Source organism: Hordeum vulgare, chromosome 3H (assembly GCF_904849725.1).
Source record: "Hordeum vulgare subsp. vulgare chromosome 3H, MorexV3_pseudomolecules_assembly, whole genome shotgun sequence".
Lineage (NCBI taxonomy): Eukaryota > Viridiplantae > Streptophyta > Magnoliopsida > Poales > Poaceae > Hordeum > Hordeum vulgare.
In genome coordinates, this window is record NC_058520.1 from 595,003,208 (window position 1) to 595,015,878 (window position 12,671).

At 44.6% G+C, this 12,671-nt stretch overlaps 1 protein-coding gene across 1 annotated transcript; it reads left to right on the top strand.

The window, feature by feature from the left end:
* The first annotated feature begins 321 nt into the window (after positions 1-321).
* LOC123440927 (BTB/POZ and MATH domain-containing protein 1-like) lies at positions 322-2,066 on the top strand. Its single transcript, XM_045117465.1, has one exon. The coding sequence runs from the start codon at positions 578-580 to the stop codon at positions 1,637-1,639; it is 1,062 nt and encodes a 353-aa protein (XP_044973400.1). The 5' UTR covers positions 322-577; the 3' UTR covers positions 1,640-2,066.
* Positions 2,067-12,671: the final 10,605 nt, after the last annotated feature.

Genomic DNA, 12,671 nt, shown 5'->3' on the forward strand with positions numbered 1-12,671 from the left:
CAGATCTGGCTAAACTTTTGCAAAAGGGTCAAAACACCAAATTTCCCCATCTAAGGATGGGCGGATCGTTCACTGGGAGCTGCTTCCCCAGCGAACGAACTAGTTCGCTGGCAATCTACCCTGGCTGACGGGCGCCAAATATCGGGTATCCATGAAAAATAAAATAAAAATTGTACAAAAATTGAAACACATTTAAAGAAAGAAATCAACAAGGGAAAAGGAATGGAAATGAAAGAAAAGGATAGGAAAAGCAAAATCACACAAGTTTCAGCTTTTGATTTTGTTGGGTCGGTTCAAAACACCAACAGTGGTGGCCTTCGGCGTCTTCACTGCTAGTCCAGTTTGGGCCCCTGTCTCTTTTTTCTCCACATTCTCTCGAAAAATCACCGGTGTTTCATCTCCCTGTTCGTTCCCCTTCTTCCTTCTCCCATACCCCAAGCGTGCCCTAAACCCTAGCAGATCAGTAGCATCTACAGAGCATTCACCGGCCAATCTGTGCTAGGGACGGCGGCGGAGAGTTCTTGAAGCAAGGCGGAGGAGAGTTCTCAACTCCCCATTCCCCCGGAGTAGGTCTACCATGTCGGCCGCCGCCGGCAAGCCGTCCCGATCTGCCTCCGCCATCGTTGCCTCCACGGCGAGAGGGTACCACCTCCTCAAGATCGATGGCTACTCCCACACCAAAGGCGTTCCCAACGGAGACAGGATAAAGTCCCACTCTTTCACCCTTGGGGAACATCGATGGCACATCGATTACCATCCCAACGGCTGCAAACCAGAGTACGCGGACTCCATATCCCTGTTCCTTGTTCTTGATAGCAATGTCACCACGGCGGTGAAGGCGCAACACAAATTCAGCTTCGCGGATGAGGTAACGGACCAATCTCCTTCCCTGGTATCAACAACAGTACAGAACTATAGTTCTCACAAAGGCTGGGGAAACGCAACATTCATCAAGAGGGCAGACCTGGAGAAGTCAGAGCATCTGAAGGACGATTCTTTCACCATCAGGTGTGATATCCTTGTCATCAGCGACTACCGCGCAGAGGATTTGCCGGAGGACATCCATCCAACATTTGTCTCTGTCACCCCATCTGACCTGCACCGGCACCTCGGCCATCTCCTCAAGACGGAGAAGGGCGCCGACGTAGTCTTCGAGGTTGGTGGTCACACGTTCGCAGCACACCGCTGTGTGCTCGCTGCCCGGTCGCCAGTCTTCAGTGCGGAGCTCTTTGGTGGTATGAAGGAGGGCGACACCGCAGGTGTGGTGCGCATAGACGAAATGGAGGCAGAGGTGTTCAAGTCGTTGCTCTGTTTTGCATATACCGACTCCTTACCAGAAGATGAAGATGAAGATGTCATGTGCCAACATCTGCTTGTTGCGTCGGACAGGTATAACATGGAGAGGCTGAAGAGTATTTGCGAAGAAAGGCTATGCAAGTTCATCAACGCCGGCACAATAACGACCATCCTGACATTAGCTGAGCAGCACCACTGTGACGGCCTGAAGAAGGCGTGCTTAAGTTTTCTTGGGTCCCCGGCAAATCTTAGAGCTTTGTTGGACAGCGACGCCTTCGATCATCTGAGCAGGAGCTGCCCTTCGGTTATTAAGAATCTGATTGCCATGTCGGCCCTCGTTTAGTGCTGACTTTTTCCTTCAGCAAATATAGCTCCAGGGTTTGAAATGGTTTTCTTGTACTAGTAATGGTGCTTAGCTCCCTGGTTTGGTTTCAAGACTTGTTATCGGCTAGCTATCCTGGATTCTTAGCAAAGGACTATCAGACTTCCTATCCTAACTTTCGAAGATGGAAAGTACTATTATCGCACTGTCAGTTTGTTTTTGTTTTGGTGTTCCCAACGCATGTCTGCATCCTTAAGTTTATCAAGGAAGTACTTAGGCCACTTGGCTATCGGATAGCTGTTCATGAATTCTATAGCTCTGTAATTGGATAGTAGCTATCTTAGTACAAGAAGGCTTCTTTCCAAAGAACATGGAGCAGTGCATCTCTGATTAGGAGCAGCCCCTCTATCACGAGGAGTTATTTGCCACACATCTATTCCGAAATTATTATCAGGCTGCCCCTCTACTATTGCCATGTTTGCAATTATTGTTAATTTTCGATGGTCATTCTGCTAGCAATGGTATTTGGCAGCTTTTACATTTTCTTCTTATTAGGAATTTTGTCATTTTGCTTGCAATGGTTATTCTGAAGTCAGAATAATGGCATATTACTAAATTTATCCTGATGGCATGCAGGACTATATATGCTTATTTTGGTCTCTGTTATGTCAGTTCGTTGTTATGTGCTTGTTTTCGTATTATTTAGTAGTAGCTTTGTTATCAGGTAGCCATGTACATTGACTGATATTCACCAGCCTTTGCAAGTTCTCTGGCTACTCTTCTTTATTTTCATTGAATGATTTGGATGCCTACTTCAAATAAGGGAAAGGGCTGCAGATTTCAATAAATGTCAGACCTTGACTCAAATGCACTAAGGAGAAAGGCGCATCCAATTAGGCTGGCCATAGTGGGAGTAACTTAGGTAGTATCATGTACTTGGGACTGAGAAAGGCGCATCCAGTTAGGCTGGCCATAGTGGGAGTAACTTAGGTACTATCATGTACTCCCTCCGTCCCAAAATAATTGTCTTAACTTTGTATTAGCTCTAGTACAAAGTTATACTAAGCTTGAGACACTTATTTTGGGACGGAGGGAGTATTTGGGACTAGCAAACATGCTGATGTGGTAGACAATTAAAGAAGAGAGAGGGGGTTAGAGTAACATAGGTAGATACCGTAACATGTTAAATGTTATGCTACTATGTATCATGCATGTCAATAAACGAGGCCATCTATGATACTATGTTATGATACTATGCATTATGAAGATAGTATCATGCAATAGTATCATATGCATGATACTACTATATGATACTCCCCACTATGGCCAGCCTTACTCATGCACTCAGGTGTTTCATCTGGAACCGCAGGTGCAGATCTAAACATTCTTTCTCGCACCTGTAGAGCAGAAATTCATGCATTTGTTGTTCAAATGTAAAAAGGTATAGCGTTTTAGTATTAGCCCTCTTTCCTTTCCTTGCAACGACAATTTAGTATTTTCTTTCCTTGCTACCTACACTACAGTTAGAAACAAAGAGTGTGTGTTCTCATTGAAATGCACTAGCTGCAGAGCTGTTTTGTTATGCTAAGGCCCTGTTTGGAACCACTTAGATTATATAATTCAGTTTTTATAAACTATTATGTCTCCAAACAGGACGGATTATGATGTAGATTATAAAAACTAGATGAACAGCTTATTAAAAACTCACAATCTACTCTACCCCATCTAAAATCAGATTATGTATTGCTAATGACCTATTACCCTCGTAAAGTTGGAGATAATTACATTCCTACCATCGCCACCCTCCTCTTTCTTTAAAGAAAAATAGAGAGCAAACATGTCATTATGCAATGTAAAACTGAATTACAGTTTATATAATCTGACCTCCAAACATGTCCACCTAGATTATTTTTATAAATCAGATTATATAATCTATCTTTACAATTCAGGTTATCATAATCTATTGTGGTTCCAAAAACAGGGCCTAAGTGGAGTTGGGCTATAAGTTGTAATCATTTATCTACACACTCATATGTATTTCCTGTTCACAGGGTTGGTTGTTTTTTCTTTTCTGTTTTTGACAGCTGGGTTAGTCAGTTCATATTAGAAACAATGATGATTCGGTATTCTTATGAGTCAAGTGAATTAGTTCTCGAGGATCCTCGATTTGCACCATGTTATAGGATGTGGCCGAGTTCATATATGTATGCAATTGTTGCTTCCTTCACTATAAGTTAGGCACGACTAGACTCTCATTAAATTGTTGTAAACATGCAAAATAAGTCAGTTCTTTCTTGATGTTTCTGCTCCAGGTTCAGTTTTGTATTTGAATCAGCGAGTGTCTAATCCTGTTGAACTAACTGCTATTTTAAATGCACTATATGTTCGTTAACTCATAGTTTTAGCTGCACAGCCTGCCAGGCTCCCTCCTGTATCTGTTCTTCTTCAGTTGTTGTGTCTCTATTCCGACAACACTCCCGAGCCCTTGGATCTCCATCGTGCAGCCTGGTTGATGACGCGAAGCGGTACGCTGGTTACATAAGTTACCAGCTGGACGTCGTCCGATCTCCATCCGTCGGCTCAGATTCAATCACTGACTCACGAACTTTTTACTGTATCGGCTCACGTCGCTAGTGGCCTTCTTTTACGTTCAATTAAACTTTTCCTTTAGATAGGCATCGGATCCCTTCTGGAGAGGCATTGAATGTAAACTTTTCTTTTATACATCCAACTCTCTTCTCCGTCAAGATGGATCACCGTTCGGGACAGAGATGGTGATATCCTTGCGGGGAAGTATTTGTAGGAGGGTGAGAAGATCGAAGAAGGAGGCTCATCAAGATCGACATCTACACTAGAGTCTTCATCGTCGACGTCGAGCTTCACACCGGAGTCTTCATCGTCGTCATCGACATTGATTGCTGCGATGGCGCGGGGAGATTTGATCGCCGGAGGAGGGCCGAAGGCACATCGCAAGAAGACGAAGACGACGACGAAGATGACGGTCCGGCCTTGGGTTGGCCCTCTACCCAAGGTAAGTCTTTCAAAGTTAACTTTGTCTGATTTCTTCGATTCTCATTATGAAAAGTTGTTCAGAACAAAAAGGTCATCGACGGAGATCCGGATGCACCGATCGATCCTTTGAAAAGTCTGTTGGGACTTGATGGGCCGGATCACGACGTGGCAGTGGTGGACTCGGTAGGTGCTGGGTATTTGGTCCAGCCCTCACACCAAGCTGACGCCCCGCATGTGATTGAGTCTCGCTCGCCCGTAGTGGACGTGATCACCAGAACAGAACCGACACGTCCTTCGTCTAGGGTTGGTCGGCGGAGGAACTCGCCTGGATTCCTCACGTTGAGATCGGGCAGGGCTAGAGGGTTCATCCTCACCTAGCGCCGGCGGGTATGGCGGGCCGTGGGAATCTTCAGACGCCGCTGAAACCAATCCTCCCGGTGGCTAGGACTGAGACTGCGGCCGAGGGTGGTGCGGGTCTCGGTACGGAGGCCGGCGGCAGTGCTAATGCCCGCATGGAGGTACCTGCGGTGGTCGGGGTCACCCGTCGCTCCTGGACTGGTGTCATCAGGGTGACCCGTGGGTCGATGACAATGGAACAGGTTATTCAGCAGTTGCGTGAGTTAGTTTCTGCCAGCTATCAGTGGGCCCCAGTGAGACTCGATGAGCAGGCCTTTAGGGTCGACTTCCCCTATAAGGAGGATATTGCTATACTTTTGAAGTTCGGGATGAGCAGGGTACCGAACAGTTCCTGTATCCTTGAGTTCGACGAGTGGACTATCAAGGAGCCTCACATGACCCCTCTATAACAGCTCTGGGTCAGGTTCATAGGGGAGCTGCGTACGCCATTACATGATTTTCTGGTTACCTGGAGTCTTGGCTCTTTGATAGGGAAGACGGAATTGGTCAACATGCCCTTTACGCGTGCGCAATGAGTGGCTCGACTGCTTGTCAGCGTGGTAAGCATTAAGCACGTTCCGGACATTGTCAAATGGACTTATGATGGTAGGAATTATGACCTCGAGATAGAGAAAGAGGAGAATGCTCACTTCCAGGAGTTGGCTTAGCATACAAATATGGACATTGAGGATAGTCACGAGGACGACGATTTTCAGGATAGGGGTTCAGACCAGTGGGATGGTGCTATCAGAGGGGCGACACAGCTGGATAAGCCAACAGAGGCTACATCTAGCAAGGAGGCGCCCCCAGATTGCACCCCATGAACCAGGTAAGGTTTGGCTCCTTTGGTTCTCGGTCTGCCCCAGCCGCCTCTGGAGAGTCAAAGCAAAGGGGGATGATCTGATGGAGTAGGAGCTCCCACCGCTTGTGCCAGTTGCTCCATCTTCGGGCGCGCACTCTGTGGGATGGGTGACTCGATGAGGCCACTATGATCTCCCAGTCACTCTCAGGCCCGGAGTCAGGTGCTGCTGCTAGATTCTTCGCATGCTGCCAGTAGGCCGAGCGAGCAGGCGACGACCCCGCGGAGGATGATGAGGGATTCGTTTGGGGCAATGGCAGGCGGCCACATCCCAGCTTTATCCGAGCTGGTGCACATAGGTGAGCACATGGTAGGTGACCATATCTCACCGGTGGGCGTGTCTATGGGCGGCTACACTCCAACTGGGCACATGGCAGGGGGCAGATGCAATCAGTCGGACCCAAGACGGGTGCCCAAGCACCATCTAGCACCACGGTGGGGGATCGAGCATGGCACATGGCAGGCAGCCAGAACCTTGCAGGGCCCACCACTGATGATGTCATCTCTTTTTGGAGGAAACCCGGACCTGGCGACCGGAGATAGACGGACGAGCTTCGTCTTCAAACTCAGCTGGACATTGATGTGCAGTTGGGCCATGCCATGAGGGCGGCTAAGCTTCGATACGTCGAGCCAACTACAAGTATGTTGGTTAACACTAGTTGTTCTATTTTGCATTTCCCTGAGGATGATATTATTTTAAATGTGAATAAGCTAGGTGTGTCGTTGGGTAATAATGGGAAGGAAATCTCCAAATCTATGAATGATCTGCTAGACTTAGAGGCAGAGAGGGCAATGGAAATGGTAGGAACTTCGCAGCAGTTAAACCTATGAATGATGATGAAATTAATGCTCTTGCAATTGGGGAACTAGAGAGCCTATGCGAGGATCTAGTACCACTGTTTGTGATATCAGATGAGGATGATGACATTGGTTTGGAGGGGTGTATGGCCCTATGCAACCGATGGCTGGCATTCAGCCTGAGACCGGTTGTATGGACTGGGTGGCTGGCCAAGATAAACTGAAACGGACCTCGAAGAGAAAGTTTTATCCTGTATTTGCGATACACAGAAGCACAAGATTTAAAACTGCAAAAACAATCTATGATGAAAGACGAGAGGAATCTTTTGGAATAGCAGAGGTCTCGTGGACTTGGCTAAAAGAAGGTTTCTCGCGGAAGCATCTTTGGAGCACAAACTTGACTTTATTGCCCTACTCGAAACTGGTAGGGATAATTTTACTTTACAATTTCTTAGCACCCTATCTGGTGGAGTAGATTTTGATTGGCACTGTTTACCGCCAAGAGGAAGGTCCGATGGGATCTTACTTGGGGTTAAGTGCGAGATGCTCGAAGTCCGGATCGTGTCGTTCGGGAACTTTGCTATCAAGTTTAGGATTCGCTCGAAGGAAGATGGGTTTCAGTGGGCGCTTGTGGTCGTTTATGAAGCCGCCTAGCCTGAGCTCAAGATGGACTTATTGGCTGACATGGTCAGGGTTTGTGGAGACGAACAGTTACCGGTTTTAGTCAGGGAGGGGGGTGTTAATATCATAAGAAGGAGAGATGAAAAAATAATGATAACTTTGATGGCAGATGGTCATTTATGTGTAACACTATCGTCGAAAGTTTAGACTTGCGCGAGATTGAACTCTCGGGGAGAAATTTTACTTGGGCAAACACGCTACCCATCCCAACTTTTGAGAAGTTGGATCGGGCTCTCACTAGTGTGGAATGGGAACAGAAATTCCCTCTGGTGACTGTCCAAGCATTGCAAAGAGCGATCTTTGATCATACCCCACTACTTGTCGACTCCAGGGAAGCAACACACATGGGAAATAAGAACATTTTCTCTTTCGAATTAGCCTGGTTTGAGAGAGAAGGCTTTATGGACCTCATAGCTAGTGAATGGACTAGGGACACAGGGGGGAGATCGAATGTGGATAAATGGAAAAATAATATTAGGCACCTAAGACAGTTCCTAAGGGGTTGGGCAAAGAACGAAAGTGGAATTTATAAGGTGGAAAAATAGAGGCTTCTTAATCTTATAAACGAGTTAGATGTAAAAGTTGAATCCTCATTTCTAGATGAAAATGATAGGGCATCTAAAATGGAGGCTGAGCAAAAGCTCAAACAACTTCTCAGAGAGGAAGAGTTGAAGTGTGCACTCAGAGCTAAAGTGCGACAGGTAGTAGAAGGGGACGACAACACACAGTTCTTCCATCTGATTGCTAATGGAAAGCACAGAAAGAAAAAATATTCTAACTTGAGAAAGATGAGGATACAATTTTAGGACATGAGAACCTAAAATTCTATATCTTTGAATATTATAGACAGCTGTTCGGGGCTCCCGAGGACAATTTTTTGCTCATGGATGAGAAAATGGTCGAAGATACCCCTCAGCTCGGAACAAACGAGAATGAGATTCTGTCTGCACCATTCACGGAGAAAGAGGTGTTTGAGGCTATTGCACAAATGAAGAATAATAAGGCACCAGGCCCAGACGGGTTTTCGGCTGAGTTCTATAAAAGATGTTGGCATATCACTAAAGATGATTTACTTACGATGTTCCATGATTTGTTCAATGGTCACTTGTAGCTTTTCCACCTGAACTTTGGGACTATCAAGTTGTTGCCAAAGAAGGAGGGGGCAGTGCGCATTGAAAATTTTCGTCCTCTCTACCTGCTTAATATGAGTTTCAAGATATTCACTAAGGTTGGGACAAATAGATTGACACGAATTGCACATGCTATAGTGCAACCAAGTCAAACAGCTTTCATGCTGGCCAAAAACATACTGGAGGGTGCGATAGTCCTTAATGAAACCTTACACGAAATTCACTCGAAGAAACTAGATGGGGTTATCTTAAAGGTGGATTTTGAGAAAGCGTATGACAAAGTCAAATGGCCATTCCCACAACAAGCTCTATGTATGAAGGGTGTTGACGACTTATGGAGGAAGCACATTGAATCCTTTGTACAACAAGGTAGCGTTGGATAGGTAGGGCTAAAGAGGAAGGTCTGTTAGGAAGACTAGTACCACATCTAGTGGATGGTGGAGTGTTCATACTACAACACGCAGATGATACTATTCTATTCATGGAACATGATATAACAAAGGCTAGAAATATGAACCTGATACTTTGCTTGTTCGAACAGCTGTCCGACTTGAAAATTAATTTTCATAAAAGCGAATTGTTCTGCTTTAGGATAGCCAAAGAAGAGCAAGATGCGTATAAACAATTGTTCGGGTGTGAACTAGGTAGCATACCGTTCAGTTATCTAGGCATACCAATTCACCATCAGAAGTTATCTAACAAGGAGTGCAAGTGTATTGAGGATTGTTTCGAGAAAAACTAAGCTGCTGGAAGGGCACGCTTATGTCCTATGGAGGATGGCTAATACTGATTAATTCAGTGCTCACGAGCATGCCGATGTTTCTTTTGTCCTTCTTTAAGATACCTGTAGGGGTACACAGAAGGTCAAGCTTTTATAGATCCTGCTTCTTCTACAGAGTGATAAGGTTAAGATAAAGTATAGACTTTCTTGACGGGGTATTAATTGTAGGCCCAAAGACCAAGGGGGTTGGGGATTGAGAATTTAGAGGTAAAGAAAAGATGTATGCTCAATAAATGGTTGTTCAAACTGTGTGTGGAGACTGAAGGCATGTGGGTACTAATTTTATGAAATAAGTACCTACAAGCTAAGAACTTGGTCAGGGTCACCTTCAGACCCAACGATTCACCTTTTTGGAAAGGCTTGATGAGAACGAAAACAACTTTCTTCCATAGGTCTAAGTTTATCATTGGAATGGTGAGTCGACGAGATTCTCGGAGGATGTGTGGTTGGGGGAGACGCCGCTAGGCATGCAATATCCTTCTCTCTATAATATTGTACAACATAAGGAGACCTATGTTGCTACAATATTACAGTTTGTTCCTCTAAATATACAATTCCGAAGGGCCCTAGTGGGTGATCGATGGGTGGCTTGGCTTCATCTAGTGAGAAGGTTGATGGATGTTCATCTGTCGGATGAATCTCATATACTTCATTGGAAGTTATTTACGAATGGCATCTTTTCGGTGAAATCCATGTATTTTAACCTTATTGACTCTGGACCGATTCCCAAGTCCATTCACATTTGGAAGATCAAAGTGCCCTTAAGAATCAAAGTCTTCATGTGGTTCGTTCACAAGAAGATGATTCTCACTAAGCATAATTTGGCAAAACGTAATTGAGAGGGCAACATAAGATGAAGCTTCTGTGATCACCATGAGACCATCAAACACCTCTTTCTATTAGCAAAAAATTGTGGAGATCCATTCATATAGCCTTTAATATCACACCTCCAGATAGTATTCACATGTTGTTTGGGACGTGGATAAATGGAGTAGAGATATATACTGCAAGACATATTCGGATAGGAGTATGTGCTTTACTATGGGTTATATGAAATTGCAGAAATGACATGGTTTTTAACAAACAAAATCGTACAAATTTTTTACATGTATTACACAGGGCAACTTATTTGATCCGTACGTGGTCGTTACTCACTCATGTGGAAACCAGAGAGCCTTTAGTTGCTGGTCTATCCGATAAGAAATGGTAGCTCGGGATATCTACAACCGGTTTTGATGACGATCCACTAGTAGAATAGTTGGTTAGACATCTAGTCCTATTTTCCGCCTGTTGTGGCATTTTTTCTATTTTAAGATTATTTCACAGCTTCTTTAGAATATTGTATTTGGACCGCAGGCTTTTTCGTGGCTTTATTTAATAAAGGAGCCGCATGCATCCCTCTAATGCACAGGTAGGAGGTATTCCTCCTTTTCTAAAAAAATATAAAGCATGAACATAGTTGTCAACTTATTATTGGACTTAACTTGCAGAACATTTACAAACGGTTCAATTTATACTTGGTAGATTCTATGAATATGATTACCTAATAATACACTAGAAACCATTACTAAGATATTAGTTAGACATTACGCTTTAGAGATATCTGGTGGCTGATAGTATTGAAATATACAGCGACAATGACACATACACATGAATGTATACATACCAACTATATAATTTGCGAAATTGTCAAAAATATAATTTAAATTTAACTCAAAGAATTGTCACAAAGATAACCGTTGTTGTAAAACATCATTTAAATTTAACTCGAATAATTTCTCGGTGGTATACATTAGAACTTACTAGCAAAAGGGCCCGTGCGTTGCAACGGTAGAAAAAAATGCCACACACTTTTAATCTTTTTATAATCATTTTGATTAATTAAAATAATAAGCTAACTAACTATTGTAGTCAGTCATATCCTATTTTGTTGAGAAATCAACCCATCCATTGTTAATTCCACCATGATGAGAAATTGAGTGGGACAAGCAAAGCAAAACAAATAGGCTACATGAATTGATCAATAGACTGTTATCTTATTTCACTCATCGGGTAGAGAATGTGGGATCAGATGACAAACTGAAGGTGGTGTTCCATTCTCTATTTCTACAACAATACAATCTTACATTCAATACATTCATTCATGAGCAAACAAATCTCCACAAAACAAAATTTCTTGCTGGTGCTTAGCACACGGTTGGAGGCATGAGGAGGGGATCTCATCAGATGATGCGTTCCTGCCGGAGGAGGGGATACGATGAGGGGAGCAAGGGTTATGCGCCTCTATCTGGTCATAAGGAGTCGTCGTTGCTGCGCCATAACCTCGGAGTTCCTCGTGTGAGCCATGGAGGCCCGCCTCCACCTGCAAGTATTTCGCTCCGCCGCGCCGCTGCCGTTCTGCATCAAGCAGACGCATCATCCCCAGTCACTGTAGCTGTCGCGTTGATTTGATCCAGAATTTGTGCTCGAGCGCCGAAACGGGGGCAGCAAGCGGGCAGAGGTACGTCCGCAGAGGCGGGTGGGTTGAGATCGACAACAGTGGTGGTTGAGATCGGCCGCGACGACGAGTGGTGTGGCAGCGGCTTGGGCACACGCTAGGGTGGACCAGGGTTGACGGGATGCGCTCGAGCGCCGCAACGGGGGCAGTGAGCGGGGAGAGGTACGGCCGCGGAGGCGGGTGGGTTGAGATCGGCAGCGGTGGCGGTTGAGGTCGGCCGCGGCGGCGAGTGGTGTGGCGGCGGCCTGGACACAGGCCAGGGTGGCCCAGGGTCGACAGGAGGAGGCAATGCGTACGGGTATAATTTTTGCAGCGAATCGTTTTTTCCTTTTGCGTTGCAGATAAATGATGGAGCGCGGGTTGAATAACAAAAAATACAGAGGTTGTTTTTATAAAAATGCCGCGGTGGGTTTTCCGACGGAAGCGTTAGCCTTTTTATTATTAGGTAAAGATATGAAAACACTACAATTATTATTGAACAACATCGTCATGGGATTTCACCATAAGAAATAATTATTATGTGGTTAATAATGTCACCTAAATAACATAAATTGTATTTAAAAATATTGTAATATAATGAGAAAACTTATTTAAATAACTAGAAATATTTGGTATAAATAATATTATTTAATTAGCCTCATGGCTCAAATTTGTTTCGATGACACAACCGGTGTATGATTATATCTGCTTAACTCTGCATTGTGGACAATTTTCGTGAATAAGACGGACCCATATTACGGGCACATCGTTATATGTAATAGTTCTTATATTTTAAGTTCCATATTCTTTGGGACAGTACATCTAGATTTAGGCCTTATTCGGAATCTCTCTGGTCTGGAGCTCAGTTTCTGCCGCTCCGTAAAAATAAGCCGCATCCTGGTCCGCTCCGGGAGCGGAGT

What these genes read in the sequence shown, in the direction of transcription:
- LOC123440927 (XM_045117465.1), top strand. Translation starts at nt 578, where the DNA reads ATGTCGGCCGCCGCCGGCAAGCCGTCCCGATCTGCCTCCGCCATCGTT.